This window comes from Sciurus carolinensis, chromosome 1 (assembly GCF_902686445.1).
Source record: "Sciurus carolinensis chromosome 1, mSciCar1.2, whole genome shotgun sequence".
In the NCBI taxonomy this organism is placed as follows: Eukaryota; Metazoa; Chordata; class Mammalia; order Rodentia; family Sciuridae; genus Sciurus; species Sciurus carolinensis.
Genome location: NC_062213.1, coordinates 68576912 through 68600998, shown reverse-complemented (window position 1 = coordinate 68600998; position 24087 = coordinate 68576912). Strand labels below are relative to the sequence as shown.

At 36.0% G+C, this 24087-nt stretch overlaps 1 protein-coding gene across 2 annotated transcripts in view; it reads left to right on the top strand.

The window, feature by feature from the left end:
* Positions 1-22952, top strand: part of Dnajc5b (DnaJ heat shock protein family (Hsp40) member C5 beta) — a 212686-nt gene extending 189734 nt beyond the window's left edge. For both annotated transcript variants that reach the window (XM_047540824.1, XM_047540834.1), the window contains 3 exons: positions 9000-9213; positions 11210-11381; positions 21850-22952. In XM_047540824.1, the coding sequence (XP_047396780.1) occupies positions 9000-9213; positions 11210-11381; positions 21850-21944 (481 nt within the window). In that variant the 3' untranslated portion in view covers positions 21945-22952. The remainder of the gene's footprint in view (positions 1-8999; positions 9214-11209; positions 11382-21849) is intronic.
* Positions 22953-24087: the final 1135 nt, after the last annotated feature.

Here is a 24087-nt window from a genome sequence, read left to right as displayed (position 1 = left end):
ATGGATGGTCAGACATGCAGGAAAGAACTAATAATAATAAAAATGGCAAATATTTGACTAAATGTACACAAAAACTAATTATATTATTACATTGTTAAATGTGAATTGTATAAAAATAATTATTCTTCAGGGTTTAAAGATTTTTAAAAAATTAAGGTACATGTTACCAATAGCACATAACTTGAGAGGGAGCTAACAATGTTAGTGTTCTAAGATTTTTATGTTATCTTAGAGGAAGAAAAAAGTCACTAACATTAACTTTAATAAGTCGAGGACTTTGTAAACGCAGGAAGGACCCACAAAAGAATACTAATTGTTTGTCAGGTTGGTTTTTTTTTTTTTTTTTTTTTTTTTTTTCTGCTGTGACTAAAGGACCTGACCAGAACAACTGTAGAGGAGGAAAGGTTTATTTAGGAGCTCAAAGTCTCAGAGGTCTTAGCCCATAGAAGGCTCCATTTTGGGGGGCTCAAAGTGAGGCATGACATCAGAGTGGAAGAGAGTGGCAGAGGGAAGCAGCTCACATAATGACCAGGAAACAAAGAGGTCTCCACTTGCCAGATACAAATATATACCCATAGCCACACCCCAAGTGAACCACTTCCTCCAGTCACACTCCACCCGCCTTCAGTTACCACTCAATTAATCCCATCAGGTGATTAGTTCACTGATTGGGTTAAGGCTGTCATAACCCAATCATTTCTTCTCTGCACTTTCTTGCATTGTCTCATACATGAGTTTTGGGGGGACACCTTACATCCAAACCATAACATTCTTCCTCTGTCCCCCCAAAGCTCACAACCTTCTCACAATGCAAAATACATTTTGTCCAAGGACATATAATAGTTACAATTTTGTATGCTTCTAAAAACACACAGCCTTAAATATATAACTTTAGGGAGAAGTATGCAAATTTATAGCCATGGTGAGAGAATTAAATAAAATGACTGAGGACATAGAAGATGAGAACAAGCAACAAACAAATAAAATTGAAAGTCAGTAATACAAAAACAAAGCACCCAGCAGGTACAGAATATGTATTCTTTTAAAGTATGCATGGAACATTCATAAAAATAATGTGTCATTAAAGTAATTCTCAAATTTTAAAGAATTCCAGTCATACAAAATGTGTTCTCTAATGACAGTGCAATTAAGCTAGAGAGCAAAAAATTTAAAGTAGCTAGAAAATTTTAAAGTAACTAGAAAATTCCTGTGTTTTGAAAATTAGGAAGCATAATTTAAAATAACTCAGGGGTGAAATAAATTGCAATTGAAATTAGAAAACATCTCAAACAATGCTATCTATTAAGATGTGAAATGCACTTAAAGTAGTACTTACAGGGAAATTATTGAGCTCAATGCACATGCTAGAAAACTGAATCCAGTAATAAATTAAAAAACACATAATGACCAAGTGTAGTTTATCCCAGGAGAATGAACTTCATTGAACATTAAAACTCAACCAATCTTACAATAACAGATTAAAAGAGAACAACATATCTTCTCAACTGTACAGAAAAAAAATTTGATAAGATTCAGCATTCATTCACCTTCAGGAATTTAGAAAAAGAACAAGGAAAGGATAGTTGTTAAAGCTGCTCCCATTTAACATTATACTGAAGTCCTAGCCAGGTCAGTAAGATAAGGAAAAAATAATTTTTTTGTCTTTTTTTTTTTTTTTTTGGAATTGGGGGTTGAACCCAGGGTTTTGTAAATGCAAGGCAGACGCTTTGCCACTGAGCTACATCCCAGCCTAAGAAAAAGTTGAGTGATAGAATAATTGGAAAGAAACAAAAAAAAAGATTGTTATTTGTAGATTTTACAGTTGAGCATGCAGAAAATCCAAAAGAAACTATAGTTTAATAAAGCTAAGAAATGAGTTTAGAAAGTTTGCAGGATTAAAAAAATGTCTAAAATTATATCTGCAATGAAAATTAGGAAAATTTACAATTTCAAAACCGTAAAAATAATTAAACTCCTATGAATACATCCAATGAAGCATGTAGGATCTAAATGATAAAAATTACAAAACTTTGAGAGTCAGTTAAAAAGATCTAAACAGGTGAACATATTATACAAATTTAATTTTCAAATTAATCTACAGAGTCCATGCAATTGCAATGAAAATCTGAATAAGTTTCATGAATATGTGTGTGTGCATGTGTGTAAACTAGCAAGCTGATTCTAAGATTCAAGTGGAAATGTAGAGGATCCAGAGTAATCCAGAACTCTTTTTTTAAATTATTTATTTATTTTTTAAAAACTGCATTTTGATTCATTGTACACAAATGGGGTACATCATTTCATTTCTATGGTTATACGTGATGTAGATTCATACCATTCCTGTAATCATACATGTACATAGGATAATGATGTCTGTCTCATTCCACCATTTTTCATACACCCCTCCCTCTGATGCTGTAATCCAGAACTCTTGAAAAACAATGTAGAACTTCCTCTTTAAGATACTAAGACATATTTTAAAGCATCATATGTAAGATAGCTATTGAGATGGCATACACCTGTAAATCCCAGTGGTTGAGGAGGCTGAGGCAGGAGGATCATAAGTTCAAAGCTATCCTCAGCAATTTTGCAAGGCCCTAAAGCAATTTAGGAGACCCTGTCTCAAAATAAAACATAGAAAGGGCTGCGGATGTGGATCAGTGGTTAAGCACTCCTGGGTTCAACCCCTGGTACTCCCTGCAAACTTCTGCCTCAAAAAAAAAAAAAAAAAAAGACCACTATTGGCCCAGAAATAATTAGAGACCAATAGAGCAGAACAGAGGATCCTAGAAATCCAGGGACAGTATTTTATTTTTATAACAAATGGTGCAACAATACTTGGATATCTATATAAGTAAGTGAGATTGGATGCCTTGCTTTTACCACATTAAAAAAAATCAGCTATAAATGAGACTTTCACTTCCATATGAAAGGCAAAACCATAAATATTTTAGATTTAGAGTTTGTAGAATGATATTTTTCTGGCTCAGGAAAAGATTGACTAATTCAAAAAATTAAATTATGAACTGATGTTCATCAAAAATAACATCAAAAGGTTACATTGATAACAAAGACCCAGATTGGAAGGTATCTGCAATGTATATAACTGGCAAATAATTCATATATAGCACATATAGAATATGTATTTTTAAGTGGAATAAGTTAATTTTAAAGCCAAACTAAAATTTTGTAAAAAATGAAAATGCACCTAATTATAGGATGTCCAAATGACATATGTATCAACTCATTATAAATCACAATGAATGTATATATATATATATATATAAAACATCACACACATATATATGTTGTGTATGTATGTGTATGTGTGTATATGTATTAAATACATATATATATATATGTATGTCTGTCAACATCAAATGTTAGGGAGTCATGCCCAGGAACCCATAGATTGGTTTCTTCTATTTTCACTTGGGTGTTGCCTGAGTCTAAGAAGGAACAGGGGGACTGGAGATATAGCTCAGTTGGTAGAGTGCTTGCTTCCATTGAGCCTCCACCGTCATGACACACAATTGAATGTTTTGGTTCCGTAATCACAACACTTACCATGCACTGAGGAATTCCTAATCTATGGTGTTTTCACCTACAAACTCTGCTTTATGGAAGCTCATTTTTCTGTCAACCATCAGTCTCCTTCTCATCCCTGCCATTTTTTTCTATAAAGAATAGTCTAGATCCAATATGAACTCAGATTTTTGGTCTCTCCAGTTCAGTCTGGGCCTGTGTCCTTTGCAGTGGGCATTGGCTCTGCCATGAGTGTGGTTTTAAAATTTCTAAGATATAGGAAGAAATCAATTCCTCATCCTCCCTCTTCTACTTTTTCCTCCTGGTTTCAGGTGACTTTCTTCTGGGAGAGTAGAGGAGCAATCAGCTTTGTGGTTGAGAGTTTAGTAGAAAGTCAGCAGTGGAGAAATCTTCGAAATAGTTAGCAACAAAAAACAATTGAATAAAACTGCTGAGTTGAGTGGGGAAAGGCAGTTACAAAGACAGCCGTGCCAAGGTTTGGTTCCCTGAGACTCCGAGGCTAGTATTCCTCTAGAATACAAGAAGCTCTCTGACATTCCAACCTCAAGGAGACACGTTTGTCCAAGAACCTGGGTGACATGATCAGAATCTGGCCCCAGGTAACACAGAAATTGGTAAAGAGCAGTAGGCAGGTTTCATATGAGAAGGTTAGCGGGGCAAGGAAGACAACAGGGAAAAGCATCACAATTCTTAGAATTATTCCAGTGCCTCAAAAAAATGTGTAGATCTTGGGGCCTTAGATAATTACAATTATAGACCCCACGTATATCTATCATATCTGCCACTTGTTGAATTCACTATGCATTTTGGTTGACAGCTGTCATTGGATTTTGAGGTAAATATGGTGGACATTGAATGCTATTTCTAATACTATATTAGTTATAGCCATTCCAGATTAACAGGTAACTAAAAGCATAGAGAGATTTAGAATGAAAGGTTCGCATTCTGACTGAATATCAGGTCACTTTTAAGTATAAAATTAGAAAATGAACAGGTGACTATTCTATTCAAATGTACCCCTAGCCTTTCCTGAAATCCTAAATTCCCTACATGTTTTCTTGCTGAACAGACAATTCCTAAGAGGGGGGACAGAGCAAATACTTCCTTGAGCAGTGGTGTAATTTTGGCAGCTGCCTCTGTTCGCCATCGTTCCCAAGGATCCCTCAGAGCCAGGAGCACCTGCCAAGAGGAGTCAAAATGCGGCTGACAACCAAGAATTGGATTTGTTACAAGTGGAGGTGTTCCAACCCTCCATGTCTGCCAACTCCATTGTTAGAGGAGTGTGATAAATGGATTGATGCCTCTGCCCTTGTGAGCTGACAAAGATCCAAATAACTTTAAAAATGACAGGAAGCCAGGCTTCTTTGGCTGTCATGGGCAGTGTGTATCAGTCTACAACTGAGTCCTGGGAACAAGGAAAGGGACGCATTTTCCAGGATTTCTTTTCCCCATCAAGGCACAAGTAACAGCCTTTTTGATTGGCCTAGACATGATATCTTTGAAACTATTAGGGGGAGATTCTGCTATTAGTATTCCAGGGTATAGAGTGAGGATTCCAGAAATATTATGCCATTAAAACAAACATGCTTGAAGAATCCACTTAAGGCTTTGATAATGATCACTGTGACAGTTTGAGGACTTTTTTTTCTTTCGTTCCCCTACCCTTAATTCAGTAAGGGGTCATTTATGGGAACAAACTGAATTTTCACTGGAGCTTTAAAGTGTTTTAGGAAAAAAAACCACATTAAGTAATATATGTAGATTTTATAATAAGCAATAGTAAAACAATCACCTATAATCTTGATGTGCAGCTATGAACACTCTAGATTTTTGGTTATTCCGTTTTCTGACTTCTGCTTATTTTTCTTCTTTAATTTTCCCCATATAAAGACATATATACAATTGTGTGTGTGTGTGTGTGTGTGTGTGTGTGTGTGTGTGTGTGTGAAGGTCATCCAGGATGTTTCCAACTAACTAAATCTCCCAGTCAATTCTTAGCCCTCATCTTATATGCCCTGCCCACAGCATTTGACACAGATGATTACTCTCTTCACTTGGATCCCAAAACCTCATACTCTTCAGATTTCTCCTTGTGTGTCATTCATTGGTCCTTCTTTCTTAGTCTCTTTTTATGGTTATCCTTTTCCAAAACTTAGTCCTTGGACTTCTTGGAACCACTTTCTTGGTTTCATGGTTCTAAATGTCAGCTGCCTGCCAAAGACCCTCAAATGTATATCTAAGAACTCTCTACCTTCATCTCCACTTAGAAGTCTAATAGGTATCTCAGGGTATTCAAAATGGAACTCATGGATGCCAGAAAATTACTATCCACTACCAAAAAAAAAAAATCAAAACAAAAAAAGCTCTCATTAAATAGTAATTCCCAACTTTTAATTGCTCTGGTCATAACTTTGCTGCCATCTACATTCATGTTTTTCTCTCCCATCCCACACCTAATTTATCAGTTATTTCTCAAAATATATCCAGAATCCAACACTTCTCATCACATCTGCCATTACCACACTGCTCCTAACCACCATGAACTTTTACCTGGATCACTCTAAGGAGTTTACCAGAGTATCCTCACATTTGCCTTTGTCTTCTCTGATACAAGTGATCCTTCTAAAACTGTTGCTCTTCTTAAAAATACTACAAAGTCCTCTTCCTTGTCACCAGACTAAAGTCAAAATACTTAAAATGACCTACTAAGTATTCTGCATTCCTTACTTTTTAAATTCAAAAATGTCAATTTAGGAAAAGCACAGCAGTAGTGAAGAGTTGTGGTCAGAGTTGGATAGTTTGTGTTCAAAGCCTAGCTCTATTTATTAGCTGTGTAGACAGTGAGCAAGACTCAACCTCCCAGTGCCTAACAAAACAGGATAATCTGCAAAACGGGATAATTATAATACCTATCTCATAGAGTTGTGAGAATTAATGAATTGATATTCCAATGTGCTTTAAAATGATGGCATGTAGTAAACATTGTAAAAGGTTAAAAATAGGCATTTTATGCAATTTCCAAAGGTTGCATTATAAATTTTGAGTGCATTTGCAAATAAATGGATGGAATTGGAGACTATCATGCTAAGTGAAATAAGCCAAGCCCTAAAAACCAAAGGCCGAATGTTTTCCCTGATAAGTGGAGAATGATATATGATGGGAGTCAGGGGGTGGGGAATGAGAGAAGAATGGGGGAATTTTAGAATATGTGGAAGGAAATGAGAGGGACAGGGATATGAAAAATGGTGGAATGAGACAGACATCATTACCCTATGTACATGTATGATTACATGAATGGTGTGAATCTACGTCATGCACAACCATAGAAACGAAATGATGTACCCCATTTGTGTACAATGAATCAAAATGCAGTCTGTAAAAAATTAAAAGCTAAATAAAAAAATTAACAAGAAAACACTGACACCAATGGTTACACTTATAATAATTTAAAGGTACTCTAAACATCTCTCAAAATGAAAGATAAAAAATTGTTTGTACTAAACAAATTTGGAATGAACTATCATTGTTTGATTTTTTATTTAGTCTGAGTTCAGTTAGAATGTATTAGACACCATGATTTATGCTTTTAAGCATTTTTTTGTGCATTTTAAGCATCCTAATGCTGCACTGCCTAAATATTTACCTACTTCTTTTTTTCATTTGTTCTTTTTAGATATACATGACAGTAGCATGTATTTTGACATATTTAACATCCATGGAGTATAACTTATTCTAATTAGGATCCCATTTTTGTGATTGAACATGATGTGGAGTTATACTGGTTATGTATTCAGATATGAAAATAGGAAAGTTATGTCCCGTTCATTCTACTGTTTTTTCCTATTCTCATCCCCCTCCCTTCCCTTCATTCCCCTTTGACTAATCCAATGAACACCTATTCCCCACCTTATTGTGTGTTAGCATCCACCTATCAGAGAGGAAACCTTTAGTATTTGGTTTTTGGAATTGGGTTTTTCACTTAGCATTATAGTCTCCAGTTCCATCCATTTACCAGCAAATGCCATAATTTCATTCTTCTTTATGGTTGAGTAATATTCCATGTGTATATATACCACATTTTATTTAATCACTCATCTGTTAAAGTGCACCTAGGTTGGTTCCATAGCTTAACTATTGTGAATTGAGCTTCTATAAATACTGATTGGCTTCATCACTGTAGTATGCTGCTTTTAAGTCCTTTGGGTATAAACTGAGGAGTGGCATAACTGGGTCAAATTATGGTTCCATTCCAAGTTTTCTGAAGAAACACCACACTGCTTTCCAGAGTGGTTGCACCAATTTGCAGTCCCACCAACAATGTATGAGTGTATTTGCCTACTTCTTAACCAGTAATACTTGAATTGCTAAAACAGGTGACTTGTTCAGTTTATATTGACTTTCAAGCTATACTTATTTTTATGCTGTACTTCTGGTCTTTTATTTCTGCATTAAAATGAAACATTCTACCTAACATGATATCATAAAAAGAAGTTTATTGTATCTAAATACCTATGCTGGGCACAGTAGGAAGAAAAGTTGTGTGGAATTTCCAACCAGGAGTCCTAAAATTGACTTTTTTTGTGGAAAAAATAGTTCAGACTCAACTTTGAACATAACTTTTATCATTATTTAAATTGTCTCCAGGTGGAAGTAAGAGAAATGCACCCCCCTCCACCCCAGCCAGGAGTCTGGCATAGCTGACTTCTCACATCCACTTTTACACCTAAGTATAAAGAGAAGAGTAAAGAACACTCCCAATCTGCCCTGAACATGGAGGATATCCCATACCTCCCGGGGTCCACTTTATGACCCAAGAGGAAAGAGGGTCTTATACCCACAGAAAATGTCTACAGAGTGATTGAAATGGGAAGACATATTTGGAAAGGGGTATGTTGGAAAACAGTGTTCGTTTAGAAAACGAATGTGAGTTAAGACTTATCAGTGATTTGTGAAAGGGGTCATATATGTGTTCAAGGCACTCTTAATTCAGGATCTTCTTTTATACTTTAATTTAATTTATAGAATATGTGACATGAAGTTCTGTCATTCTGGAAAACTCTTCTGGTTCTAAATGGAATCTGAGCGTAAGCTAGAACCTGCTGCTAGAACTCTTAAGGGCCTCTACGTGTTGGGGTGGGCTATGGAGCAGCTTCCAGGTAAAGATCAACTCCACACACTTATCCATAGCAAAATGTCTCAGACTCAACAGTTGTGCTGCTATAGAGAATGGCCTTGAGAGTGTCAGGGAAGAAATAATATGATGGTTTCTGCACATCAGGAACAAGAGACACCATGTAATGAAAATGTATTTCTTAGTTAAATCACCACTGGTGTGAAACTGATCATTTCATAGTACTTGCACGAATAAAGGATGTACAGATGAACCCTGCCTTTCCAAGATGTTATTGTAATCTTTTTCAAATAACACTCCTCACTTTTTTTTATTTTAAAAGAAAATTGGCCCTGAAACACCATCCAGACAAGAATCCAGATGATCCAGCTGCTGCTGAAAAGTTTAAAGAAATCAACAATGCCCACACCATACTTACAGACATGTCCAAGAGAAACATCTATGACAAGTATGGATCACTGGGACTCTACGTGGCGGAGCAATTTGGAGATGAAAATGTTAATACCTATTTCATGCTCTCAAGCTGGTGGGCAAAGGTAAATCATTTTCTTTTCCTTCAAAAACAACTTTATGGAAGATCACAGTATCCTTCACTCTTTTAAACTTCATCTCAAAGAAAGACTAGGCGTACTACGATTAAACTCTTGTAAATAAAATGAGACATCTCTTCTACCAAGAGCTATTATTTGGGGAGCATTTTTGCTTTAGTTCATCAGTTAATTATTAAATCCATCCTGACTTAAAAATACTGCTAGACATTAATTATATTTGAATTTGGAGCTTCAGGTTAATTCTGACTGGCCTCCCTTCCCCCTGTAGTGACTAATTAAGCACTGACTCATTGCTCAAAACCAAAAATAATTTATTAGTGTGACAACTGTTTAATAAATTATGATAGGACAAATTTAACCATGCACTTTACCATCTATAGCGTAGACTACATCAGCAAACAAGGTAGTGGAGAAGATGAGTGGTGATTCTGTCATAGGCTCACATGGAGCCTGCTGGGAGGTAGTGAAGAAGGAAAGGAGGGGAACCAGTGAGAAGAAAGTAGAACAGGGAGTGGGAGAGAAATGGACATCTGATCAAGCAAAAGGCAACTTTTTAAGGACTCAGTGAAGTCAGAATTGATTTTTATGTAGTAGCTTTTGTTTGATTTCCTAGGAATCCCTAAAATATGTATGCTTGGTGATTAATTCATATTTGCTTGTGAATTTTAATATCCTTATCTTCTGATAAAAGTACATTGATATATAGCCAAGTGGCCCATGCCTGTAATCCCAGTGACTCAGGAGGCTGAAGCAGGATTGCAAGTTTCAAGCCAGCCTCAGCAACTCAGAAAGACCCTGTCTCTACGTGAAAAATAAAAAGGTCTGGCAATGTAGCTTAGTGGCAAAGGGATCCTAGGTTCAATCCACAGCACCAAAAAGATGAAATTCTACTTACATATATAGACCACCCATACATTCCATTGGTATATTCTGTGGGCAGCTCACATTCTTATAAGTTGTGAAAATAATGATTTTTGGAAACAAAATGTCCAAAAAAGCTGGTTTCATGCTCAGTAGTATTCTTTTTTTTTTTTTTTTTTTCACATAAGGGAGTTTATTAAGCAAACAGAGTGTCTCCCTACAGGGTAGAGAGAAAATGAGAGGAAAAGAAAGGGAAAGAGAAAGGGCACACACAAGAAAGAGTGTGAAAAGCGAGGAGGAGAAAGTAAGCAAGTGTGTAGGAGAGAAAAGCAAGAGAAAAGATCTCAGTAGTATTCTGATTGCTATTTTCTTCCACTGAATCTTGTTAAATTTTAGAGTCTTACACATGCAGGAAGAGAGAGAATGTGTTTTTATTATGAAGAGAAAGTCTGAAACCTAAGACCTCTCTTGCCTTCTGCAATCTATCCTTTTGGAGTCCTTTTGAGGGGATACCTAGGAATTCCCTTTTCTCATGAAAGATTTGGGCAGAAAACAAAGATCCCTCTATATGGATTTGATGCTGTACATTGGGAGCTTTGACATAATAATGACAGATACAAGGTCGGGTCTTACGTATACAAATATAGAGGCAACATCTTTCCTGGGGTCTCCATTTGGGAAGGGAAATGCAGCTCCCACAAGAAAGCATCAGGCTGACTCTCTGGAACAAAAGGAAGGAGCTAGTTTTATTGGCTGACCGGGGTGGGCTGGGACTGAGGAGTGCTAATTGACTTTAGGTGCACTTCAACCTGTGGGGACACTGTGACCCAGGTATCACTGCCCTGTGATAGGGATGAGTTTAGTGAAAGCACCCTGGCTCTAAAAATGCACTCGGCATTTCCTCTGGGTCTAACTTATTAGGCAAAACTTTATCAGGAAAATGATTTTCAAGGAAATGGAAAAGATAGTTCCTCCAGCGGGTGAGGATGAGGGTGAACATGCCGTTGTAGGATCAACTGCGATATCTTCAGGGCTCTTGAGGGTGCAGGCTTGGGTTCCAGGGACTCCCCCCTCTCCACCTAGCCTCACCCCTATTTTTCTTTGTTTCTGTGTCCCCTAGACCCTATTCATCATCATTGGCCTCTTGACTGGCTGCTATTTCTGTTGCTGCCTGTGCTGCTGCTGCAACTGTTGTTGTGGACACTGCCGGCCCAAATCATCGATGACAGAAGAGGACTTTTATGTGTCACCAGAAGACCTTGAGGAACAGATCAAGATTGACATGGAAAAAGGTGGAGTACAATGAGAGCAGAGGTAGTGGGTGTCCCTTCATAGACCATACCAAGCACCAGGTCCTGCTAAAGCAAGAGATCCAAGTCACGCAAGGGAAATCCCATAGACTATTAGCTTTGGCTGGTCTTTTGGGGAAGAGGAAGGGACATTTGCTTTACCAAGCATAAAGAAAAACTGATAATAACTTGAAGTATGCTGATAACAATGCAAAGCAAGTACAATTCATGATCTTATTACAAGAGAGTGAATTCTGGGTTCAGGAAGGTTTGGGTGAGAGTGTTCAGGACACAAGACCCAAGGGAGAAATTTTTCTCAGAAGAAACCTTTCATCTTGTTCCTTTAACATCCCTAGATGAAATAGAAAGGAATGAACATCAAGAAAAGTCATCAATCTTTGATTTTTCTTCCTTTGGATAGATAAAGATGTTGGGCTAGAACTGGAGTAGCCCTGTCTTCTTCCTCTGAAATAGAACATCTTTCTCAATTATATACATTGAGGTTTAACTTCAAAGCAGCCTCAAAAATAGGGCTATTTGCTTTACTAAACAATCTCCATATGTCTTTGTGTGTGTATGCATGACCATGATGAATACAGATTTTTCAAATTCATTCTGCCCAGAAATGAAAAAGAAAAAAAATTGTAGGGAAAGATAAGATCCCAGAGAATCGCACCAAGGATATTTGATATTCTTTGGGAGAAGTTTGTGTTTAAACAAACCAACATCAAATTGCCATGGCCCTGCTCCCGTCTTGCAGCTACAGTTCCCTGTCATTTTCTCCTGTGGAATAAATCATTATTCTGGATTATAGACTTTATCACTGAATCCTAAAACAACCCTAGAGGGTCAACTAAAAAAATTACTTGATAATTCACACAATGGCTCATTGTTTTCAGAACTGCTGGAATTTCAGGATGGTGCATTTCTCTGAACTGGACCATACTCTGGTCACACTGAAACAAATTCCAGGACATCAAGCACCAGAAACTATTTAAAGACTTCCACATGTCTTTTATTTCTATAAAATGTGGTACTAAGTAATATCCAGGATTATCCATTACTCTAGTTCGAAAGAAAAGTCTTCAGTCATATTAAATGTCCCGAGACCCAGACTCTTTGATAATTAGGAGCTTGGAGAGGACAGAAAGAGTTTTTCTGCAACCTGTGACCTCTGGCTATGGGGTTGTTAGTTCAACAACCAGAGGAAGTTTTCTGATTTTTTTTTTTTTTTCAGTATTTCACACTTCTCTGAAAAGCCTCACAGTCTTTCCTCTTTTAAATTAGATAAAAGCTCCACCAAGTCATTTTCAGTAATCTTTGTGGAAGATTTCTTTTCTGGAACAGACCTGTCTAGGTGCCAGATTCCACTCAGGGTTCCTCCCTGCTGGGTGCCTGGTGATGAATCTGTGTGTCTCTCACTGTTCTCAGTTCTTCTGACACCCCAGAGCTACCAATTCTGTTCCAGATGTCAGATTCTAGAATCTCATTTGACTGTATTATTAAAGAATCCTTAACTAAAAGGAAAACTTTCTCTTATTTCTAAATAATCAAAACCTCTTATGTAGGGATGATCCAGGTTTTGTGGGATCTGAAATGTATGAGATTTGTTCAACCCTCTTTAAGAAAAAGAATAAAAAATAAGGTCTGAAAGTGAATATTTATTTGAAATGGGAAAAAGAAATTATAACAAGCTGTGAGGCTTAAACTCTGACAAATACCACATATATCACAAAATTATAAAAGCAGCAGTCGTGTAGTTAACTGCCTAGCACAACTCTGATATTTTCCCTCTCATGCTATATGGCTGCCTATTCTTTGATTGTCCATTCATATAACAATAATTTTGTAATACCTTTTTCTATAGGAAAAGAACATAAAACTAATTCTGCCTCTCCTCTAGTGTACTTGATCCAAATTTGTTTTCTTTTTTATAATTGGTAAACTAGAAAGGGTTCTTTTGACGCTCCCCTCATTATTGATCCCTAAAATTTAGGGATTGTCAAATTTGGGAAAATAATTTAGTTTATTTTTTATAAAAGATATAAAATTTGAGGGGCTGGGGAGATAGCTCAGTTGGTAGAGTGCTTGCCTCTCAAGCACAAAGCCCTGGGTTCAATCCCCAGCACTGAAAAAAAAAAAAAAAGAAAGAAAGAAAAAGATATAAGATTTGAAAGAAATTTCCACAGAACATCTCTATACATTTCAAACCTTGTTACAACACTGAATACTCCCCAGGCCAGAGCCCACTGGACACATTCATATTATATGACACGACCTTTGTCTTAGATCTCTTGTTCCAATTGACATAATGAACTGTAGGAGTATTCCTAAAGGCATTTCTACACCCACATGGCTAGCAATAATTAATTATACACAGTTACTCCATACCACAAAAACATATCCCACTAAACTCAAAAATATCCCCAATTCTATTCTCCCTTAACCAAATCCCCCAAAAGCTCTCTGTTTTCATTTGTCAAAGAGAAGGGAAAGTCAGCATAAAAAAGGGGAATTTTTTTTGCTGATTATAGTCTGTAAATATCTTTCTTTTTCTGATCTATACACATGGACTCTTGGAAGGGTCTGTACAGGTGAGACCCTTGAAGCTTAAGTGTCACCAACTCTGCAACAAATCCATCACTTCTTATATGAAATCATGAAATCAATGAAATCATCATTTCATTATGAAGATCTATGTTTCATCTGTAGTTAGTTGCATTAATTTTAGAAATGTACTCCACTAATGCAGAGGCTTGGTATAGTTCACAGGTGAAATTAATACAAATTAAGGCTGATGAGGATGAAAAAGCAGACTTCAATAGCAGACTGTGCTTTCTGAACTGTGGTCTGATAAATAAACTAAGGTCTAATCTGTTCTGTGAAAGAAGGGGTCCCACTTCAAGTTATTAACCAAAGAGTGTTACTAGTTTCTCAATTATCAAAGTTCTGTTCTCATAATTAATGAGAAGCAATGTACATCAAGACTTGATGCAAAATTTAAATGTAAAGATGCCAGAAGAAACTGGGGGAGATTGGAAGGCAATGGTGTGACATTGGGGCTATCATAATTTTACTTTAGTGAAATTAAATAAAAAGTGACAAACATTTTCTCACTCAGGTTTTTTTTTTTTTTGCAAGGCTTCTGATTGACTTTTTTCTTATTTTTCTTTGTTCTAATTAATTATACATGACAGTAGAATGCATTTTGACGCATCATATATTAATGGAGTATAACTTCTCATTCTTCTGGTTGTATATGGTGTAGAGTTACACTGGTTGTGTAACCATGTAGACACATAATGTTCAATTCATTCCACTATCCTTCCTACCCTCTTACCCACTCCCCTCCTTTCACTCCTCTCTGTCTAATCCAAAGTACCTCTATTCTTCCCTAGCCAATACCCTTATTGTGAATTAGCATCCATATATCAGAGAAAACATTCAACCTTTGTTCTTTGGGATTGGCTTATGTCACTTAGTATGATATTCTCCAGCTCCATCCATTTACCAGCAAATGCCATAATTTCATTCTTCTTCAAGGCTGGGTAATATTCCTTTGTTCATATATACCCACATTTTCTTTAATCATTCATCTGTTGAAGAGCACCTGGGATGGTTCCATAGTTAGCTAATGTGAGTTGATCTGCTATAAACATTGATGTGGCTGCATCACTGTAGTATGCTGCTTTTAAGTCCTTTAGGTATAAACTGAGGAGTGGGATAGCTGGGTCCAATAGTGGTTCCATTCCAAGTTTTCTGAGGAATCACCACACTGCTTTCCAGAGTGGTTGCACCAATTGGCAGTTCCACCAATAATGTATGAGTGTACCTTTTTCCCCACATCCTTGCAAACATTTATTGTTGCTTGTATTCTTGATAATTGCCATTCTGATTGGAGTAAGATAGAATCTCCATGTAATTTTGATTTGCATTTCTCTATTTACTAGATGTTGAACATTTTTTCATATACTAGTTGATTGATTGTATTTCTTCTGTGAAGTGTCTGTTCAGTTCCTTAGCCTATTTATTGATTGGATTTTTTGGGTTTTGGTATTAAGTTTTTTGGGTTATTTGGTTTTTTAGTATTAAGTTTTTTGGAGGTTAGTGCTCTATCTGAGGTGCATGTGGTAAAGATTTTCTCCCATTTTGTAGGCTCTCTCATCATGTTATTGGTTGTTTCCTTTGCCATGAAGAAGTTTTTTTAGTTTAATTCCATCCCATTTGTTGATTCTTAATTTTATTTCTTGTGCTTTAGGAGTCTTGTTAAGGAAGTCAGTTCCTAAGCCAACATGCTGGAGATTTGGGCCTACTTTTTTCTTCCATTTGGTGCAGGGTCTCTGTTCTGGTGTCTAAGTCCTTGATCCATTTTGAGTTGAGTTTTGTGCAGGGTGCGAGATAGGGGTTTAATTTCATTTTGTTACATATGTATTTCCAGTTTTCCCAGCACCATTTGTTGAAGAGGCTATCTTTTCTCCAATATGTGTTTTTAGCACCTTTGTCTAGTATGAGATAACTGTATTTAAGTGGGTTTTTCTCTGTGTCTTCTATTCTGTACCATAGGTCTACATATCTCTTTTGTTGCCAATATCATGCCATTTTTGTTACTATGGCTCTGTAGTATAATTTAAGGTCGATATTGTGATGCCCCCTGCTTCACTTTTCTTGCTAAGGATTGCTTTGAATCTTCTGGGTCTCTTATTTTTCCAAACGAATTTCATGATTGCATTTTCTATTCTATGAAGAATGTCACTGGAATTTTAACAGGAATTGCATTAAATCTGTATAATGCTTTTGGTAGTATGGCCATTTTGACAATGTTAGTTCTGCCGATCCAAGAGCATGGGAGATCTTTCCACCTTCAAAGGTCTTCTTTTATTTCTTTCGTGTTCTCTAGTTTTCATTGTAGAGTTTTTTTTTTTTTTTTTTTTTTTTTTTTTTTTTACCTCTTTTGTTGGATTGATTCCCAAATACTTTATTTTTTTGAGGTTATTGTCGATGGGGTAGTGTTCCTAATTTCTCTTGCAGTGGATTCATCACTGATATATAGGAACACATTTGATTTATAGGTGTTAATTTTTAATTCTTACATTCTAGATAATCATAAAGTCCTAGGATTTTAGAGTTGGAAGCAATCCAAGGGGTCCACTCCATTCTGGACTGCATGCCCTTTGTTTCTTTTTCTTGACTTATTACAATTGGCAAGGATTCCCAGCACTCAATTTACTGCTCCACTATTATTGTCTTGAAATTTTTAATTTTCGAAAAAAGTATATCACATTCTATTTGCACTGGGTTTTACAAATTATCTAGCCAGTGCTGAATTTCCATTTCCCTGGAAAGTGGAAGGGGAAGCAAATTGAGGTGAGACAGGGTAGGGTGGGGAAGAGTGGGTAGATCCAGGGATTTATATTAATTATCCATCTAAATGCCATACCTCAAGTTATACTTGCTTAGGGATTGACCAAGATATGAAGATTATAACTGGAAATTTATTTTTCATACATAAAACCTGATTTTAGTGAAGTAGGATTTCTTCTATTATTTTGTCTTTTATTCAGAAATGTCAAGACATAAATTGTAATACAACTAATGTGAGATAATCCTTTCTCTAGAACAAAAGTAATAGTAATTACTGGCAACTTTCTTCTTGTGTCTTACTTGACTATCTGTAAAGAGGAAAGAGCAGGGATTTACTAGAAAAACACATTTCTGATTTTGATTTATTGACCAATCACTTCAAATTTCACTTAAGAACATGTTATAGGATCTTTAAATATATTTTTAATTTATGAAAATCCAAACTTGAAATATCAAATCCTTTTTTATTTGTTGACTTATAAAACACATTAGAAACGTTTTTTCACCTGCCTTGAGATAGTTTAACAATCTATACAATTAAACTGTTTTCTAAGACTTTTTTCTTGCTTCTTTTTTATTATGCACATATTTCAATTATATCTGCTCTTTGACCCTGGCTAAAGGCTAAGATACTTTTTGATAGTGTAACATGGTACAAGTCTCTGTTCAGGAGTAGTGGTTTAGGGTACAATTTGGTAGAAGAGGGGGTTATCCATTTGGGTTATTTTGTTTCTTTCAACTAGTCAAAGGGTATAACCCAGTGTCTACCTTTAAGAAATAAAGGAAACAAAGTTCAAACAGTGGCATCTTCAATAATCATGGGCAATTAGAAAACTTATAAGTGATTCCCATCTCTTTCTAAATATAAAAATATACTCCCAGTGAGATCCTAGGAACACAGGACGATTCTGTTGTTTCCTATGCATTAATCAAGGTCAAATGGAAGAGAAAGTGTCTTTGGTAGGGTGAAAGAACACTTTTTTTTTTTTTTGTCTTTGAAAAATTAAAACCTGAAAGGTAAAAGGTAGTAGATACTAGGTTATTTCCCTACTTTCATGTTGAAATGAGAAGCTTCACATTGTGAAATTTTGATTGACATATTTAAAACACTATAATTTAGCCTCTGTAGTCCTAAGTTTTCTGAAGGCCACAGTGAAATCAGAACTCCACTAGCTAAGAGGGTTTGCTAGACCATCTTGAGATAGAGCCTTGAATGTATGTGTGACCATGTAAAAACATCCCAAAACAAAAGCCTAAAGTAGAACCAGTCACCTCTGAACACCTGGCAATGCAAATAAAAAATATAGGAGCTAATTTGAGTTTGTTTCTTCTAAACTGAAGCCAGTGAAATGAAATCCAACCAACTCCAGCTAAATCCCAAAAAGTTCCTGTGGAGTCATGATTTTTTCCTTTTCCTTTCCTTCTTTCTTTTTTTTAAATGAGAGGGAATAAAATATATAAAGGAGAAGTAGGGTTTACGGTATTGACCTTGGATCTAAAAATGTGTGATTCAGGTGCACAGAAAAATATGTTGGTTGCTTAACTGTTCATGCCCCTCACCTGGATAAAACCCAAATAAATTCACAACCACTGAGAAGAAGAAGCCAGATGGCTCTTGCTCTTGGCCAAGATATTGATTCATTTATTATACTTGCTGTTCAGTAGTCAGCACATTTGACTGCTCAGGAAAAGTGTACCAAGGAAGAAAATAAATTCACCCTTCCTCTTTTTGCCACCCTCCCCCACTCAACTTCCTTCCCCCAATCAAGAATTACAATTTCAAAAGTAATGCATGAAAAATGATGCTTGAAAACAGTTCAGAAACTTGTGCTTTTTTTTTTTTCTTTTTTTTTGTGGTGCTGGGGATTTGAACCCAGGGCCTCATGCTTATGAGGCAAGCACTCTACCAACTGAGCTATATCCCTAGCCCAAATGTATACCTCTTTACATGAAAATGTCAAGCAAGCATCAAGGTCCCAGTCCAGGGCAGTTAAAAGTTAGAACAGGTAACTCAGCTCAGAATGGGTCCCAACAAAGCAAAGTGGACCTAAGATTTCTTAATTTTTGCTTGTCAAAGTTGAGTCATTTACCAGACTGATTTACTGAGATAGTCTTTCAACAGTAAATGTTTATTAAGAACTGAACATTTTCTTGACAGTATGTTAGGGGCTAGAAAAAAGGAAGACCTGGTTCCTATTCCCTTTAATCTTATAATCTAGCAACAATTTTTTTGGTTCTACTCATATGTTTAGTGTTCTCTTTTTTATTTATGTATAGTGCATTACAGTTTTACATAATTTGGGGGTTCATTTTGACATATTCATAGATACATGTAACATAGTTTCTTCATTTCAATCTCCAGTACATCCCTTTCCCTCTTCTCCTCCCTCCCCCAACTTCCCTTTTTCTACCCTGTTTGTCTTCTATCATTATATAATGATATAATTTATCATTATATCTAAAATTGGAATGCACTGTGATATATTCATATATGCACATGGAATAATTTGGTCAACTTCATTCCCTAGTTCTTCCTCTTTCCCTCCCCTCCCCTCAGGTACCCTGCCTCTACACTACTGATCTCCCTTCTATTTTCATGAGATCCCCTTTTTAAAATCCTTTTTTCTTTAGCTTCCACATATCAGAGAAGACATTCGACCCTTAACTTTCTGAGTCTGGTTTATTTCACTTAGCATGATATTCTCCAGTTCCATCCATTTACCAGCAAATGACATAATTTCATTCTTTACAGCTTAATAGAACTCCATTGTCTATACATTTCCTTTATCTTTTTATCTATTGTGAGGCACCTAGGCTGGTTCCATAACTTGGCTTTTGTCAATTGTACTACTATAAACAATGGTATGCAAGTTATCACTGTAGTATGCTGATTTTAGATATTTTGGATAAATACCAAGGAGTAGGATAGCTGGGTCATATGGTGGTTCCATTCTGAATTTTTGAGGAATCTCCACACTGCTTCCCAAAGTGGTTGTACTAATTTGCAGTTCTACCAACAATGCATGAATGTACCTTTCCCCCACATCCTCATCAGCATTTATTGATGATTGCCATTCTGACTTGAGTAAGATGGAATTTCAGTGTAGTTGTGAGTTGCATCTCCTTGATTGCTAAGAATATTGAACATTTTTTCATATATTTATTGGCCATTTGTATTTCTTCTTTTAAGAAATGTCTATTTAGTTCATTTGCCCATTTATTGATTGGGCTATTTTTTTGTGTGTTTTTCTTTTGTTTTCTTCTTCATATATTCTGGATATTAATCTCCTGTAGGAAGAATAGCTGGCAACAATCTCTCATTCTATAGGTTCTTCACACTCTTCATGGTTTCCTTGGCTGTGCAAAAGCTTTTAAATTTGAAGTCATCCCATTTATTGGTATTTGGTTTTATTTCTTGAGCTTGAGGAGTCTTACTAAGGAAATCAGTGCTGTGCCCATATACTGGAGTATTGACCCTATGGTTTTATTTTTTGTGTTTTTTTTTTTTTTTTTTTTTTTTTTTTTTTTGTTAATCATTCCTTTTTACTGCAGAAGTCTTCCATCAGATAACGCTTCCTTTCTGCCTAAGTTACATGCTTAAATTTGGTCATCTGGTTTCAAATTTTCTGTTTTTATTATCTGGAAATACATTTTTATCATGCCTTTATAAAAGAACTTAGTTTATCAAAAATGTGAAGTTGACAGAGTTCTTCTTTTGACATACTGAAGATATAGTTGCATAGTCTCATACTTCCTTTTGAGAAGACTATCCACTATCTTTGATGCTCTTCAATGTCACTAAGATATTTTAAATATGGGTTTCTGTTTAATTTCTCTTGAATCTGTGGATTGGCGTTTCATCAATTCTAGAAATTTCTTAGTCGTGAAATCCTCAAATACTGACTTTCCTCTTTTTTTCCTTTCTTTTTGAAAGTTGCATTAGATTATCACCCTATTCATCTCTTATGCCATCTTTCATATTTTCTGTTTCTGTTACATCACAGATAATCTCCTTAGATCTGTATTCTACTTCATTACTACTCTCTTCAGAAGACCAATAGAGTGGAGGACGTGGACCAGGGGGAGGGAGGAAAAGGAGGTACTGGGGAATGAAATTGACCAAATCATACTGTTATATTTTATGCATATATGAATATGTAACAATGAATGACACTATCATGTATAATTTTAATACACCAATATAAGGAAAAAATAATACTCTCATTCAATGTGCATTGTTTCTGTGTGTAATCTTTCCTTCCCTCTTATTGTTCTATCTCTGTTTTTACTATGAACTCACATTTCTTGTAATGTTATAGGGATTCTTTAGAACTATGTTGAATGTGAAGGCATTCACTTCTACTAGGTGCCTGGGAGTAGTCTTGCACTGTACCACTTTAGACTAAATTACCATCTTGGCTCAGAGAAAACGGGTAATGAAAACTTGATCTGCCAACCTATGTACTCCTTGGCCTGCCATTAAACATGTTAAGGGAAGTTCCTTCAACTCAATATCAAAATTCAATACTAACAAATCTCCCTGCAGATTTAAGGGAATAGTGATTTAGAGAGGACATAACCATTTGGGACACAATATTTATGTGGAGAATTTCCTATTAGACCCTCCACCTAAGCAAGCCCTGGGTTTTGACTCCTGTCTCAGTGGGAAACCTGCATGCAATTACGCACTACAAACTCTAGGGGTCATCTGCCATATAAACTAGACCTTTCATATAGATACATATTACAGTCTTTATGAAGGTGCTCCCAGTGTTTTCTAGTGTCTAACATGCACAACCAGATTGGTGGCCCTGGGTCTATTCACAAGAGAATGAAAACTAAAGTTCAAGTTCAATAGGTTCAGCAAACTCCCTCAAGGGAAGGGTTGGGCTTACAGTTTCAGTTTTACAATTCTGTAACAGAACATGAGCAAGGGATACAGTGTCACCTCCCTTTTGTAGTGCCTACCCAGGCATTTTAATATTAATAATATTTTGTGAATTGAATTGATTTGCTCATCATCATTTCAACAAAACTACCTACCACTTGCCCCATTAAAGGAACTGTAATTTGATGATAGTGTTTATTGCTTTTCTCTGTTTATTTTTAGATGTGGACTTTCCTGTTGTTCTCCAGCCTACAAATGCAAACGAGAAAACACAGCTAATCAGAGAAGGACCTCGAAGTTATTGCACAGACTCCTGATGTTGAGCCTGAGGGTCCAAAGCACCTCCTCTTGGTTCAGCCATGTCTCTGCATGGTGGGGGGAGGTTGAGACATGAAATGCTGTGAACTTTTAGACACGTGTATTTTGTTTTTAGGCTAAGGGAAAATGGTTGCTACATAGTTTTCTCAGTAGGCAGACTTTCTCTTTGAGTAGAATTCCTAATGAGACATTCAATTTTGATGAATAAAGACCTGGAAGACTCATTTTATGCTCCTTAAATGTAGTAAGACAGTGGCATTGGACAGTCTATACCAGCCTGTCCCTTAACTGAGCCAGAATTCATACCTACAGACTAAAGTAGGATTCCAAAACAGAAGCCACTTTCCATCTACTTAACCAAATGCAATGTTGATATCCACCACAGATATCAGCAAAAGACATAGAAGAATTGAGGGGAAATTTTTTTTGTATGTGGAGCTCTTTGTTAATATTCAACATGGTTACAGAAATATTTCAAGAGTCAGGAAGAGATGATTAGATTTTAGAAGACAAATCACATTGTTTGAAAGTATATTTTTGGAAGGTTAAAAATTGACTCTTATTGAAAATCAGCAAGTAAAACAAGGAAGAAACAGGTTTTTTTATGTGCCTTTAGGTTGACTTTAAAAACAAACAGAAACTTCAATCTGTTCGAATCTTATAAATGATCCAGAAAATCATTCTGAATCTGAACCAGCACCAGTGTTGGGTATTTTTCAGTAAAATAATTTTTGTATAACTGGCTCAGATTGGTCACACTAAGGAAAAGAAACACATGAGGTAATGGGGTAGAATTATAAATTCTACAGTTTAATTCATTTAAAGGCATATCATCCTATTTTTGGTGGAATTAATTATACTGACCAGAAAATGTGTAGCTCTGTGCATGTTGGGCAATTTGAACTCTCAGAAGTTGTCTCTGCATTTGCTTGTTTGATTCTTACATTCATCATGTGGTAGAAACCATGTACTGTTTTAAAATAGTACAGCAGCAAAAAAAATTTTTTTTCTGAGTCTTTCTTAATTCTTTATATAATATTGCATTTTCAAGATCTTGTTATATTTTTATATAATATTGCATGAAATGCTATCTTTTTTCTTTGTTTCATATTTTCCTTACCACCAAATTATGGTCAAATGCTGTTAAATATATATTTTAAGTGAAAATTAGTGTTATAGCTCTGACAGTTCTGAAGTCATTAAAACTCTGCTCAAACTCTTGAATTACTGGATTTTTTTCTACATAATCAAGTAGAAAGAGTATTGGTTTTAAAGTTAAGAAACTTGATTCTATCCTCAGCACTCAATTAGGCCTGGGACCAAGTGAGGTGAGACTAAGATAAATAATTTCTCTATGACTCTGATTTCATATCTGCATTGACCACTCTCAGTGTTGCTGTTGAGACCAGATGAAGTAGCTGAGGTAAAAGAACTTCTAAAAAATCAAGTAACAATGTAACAGAAGTAAAATTTTGCATGAATTTGGATATGTTGATATAAACATAATGCAACTTCTTATGCATATAAACTCTCTCATCCAATAAGACCCATGAAAATACTTAGTATTAATAGCCCCAATAGCTAGCAAGTGCTTGCTTGGAACTCTGTACTCAACAAATGTTACTTTGCATTTGGAGGAAGAAACGGGCACAATAGCCCAATCTGTGGATAATTTGAGCCACTACATTTCTTCCTGTCTTCTCTGGAAGCAAAGATCAGCCTTATTTTTGAATAGCAACTTATAAATTACAAAGCTCACCTTCTCTTTCCCTCCCAGATCTCCTTTTTCATTCTCACATGGGGATTTTTAAACTTTCACTTTCAGCTTGCCCAGGGAGCTGATCTAAGAATTGTTAAGAAGAGAACAGGGCATGAATCAGAATCAGAAACATATTATGGGATTGAATCCAGAAGGGTCTGGCCAATATTCTCCACAGGAGGTCAGTTTCTGGTTACAATGATGTGTAGCAAACACAAGCACCTGAATACCTATGAAGGAGGAATTGAATTCCACAGAATTCCCCTCAACCACAAAGAAACTAAGATGGGTTCTTCATCTGAGGTGGGGCTGCTTAAGCATCTTTTGGAAGCCAGCAGAAGTTGCCATCTGGAATCACCTGTAGTCATTCAGCAGAGAAGAGT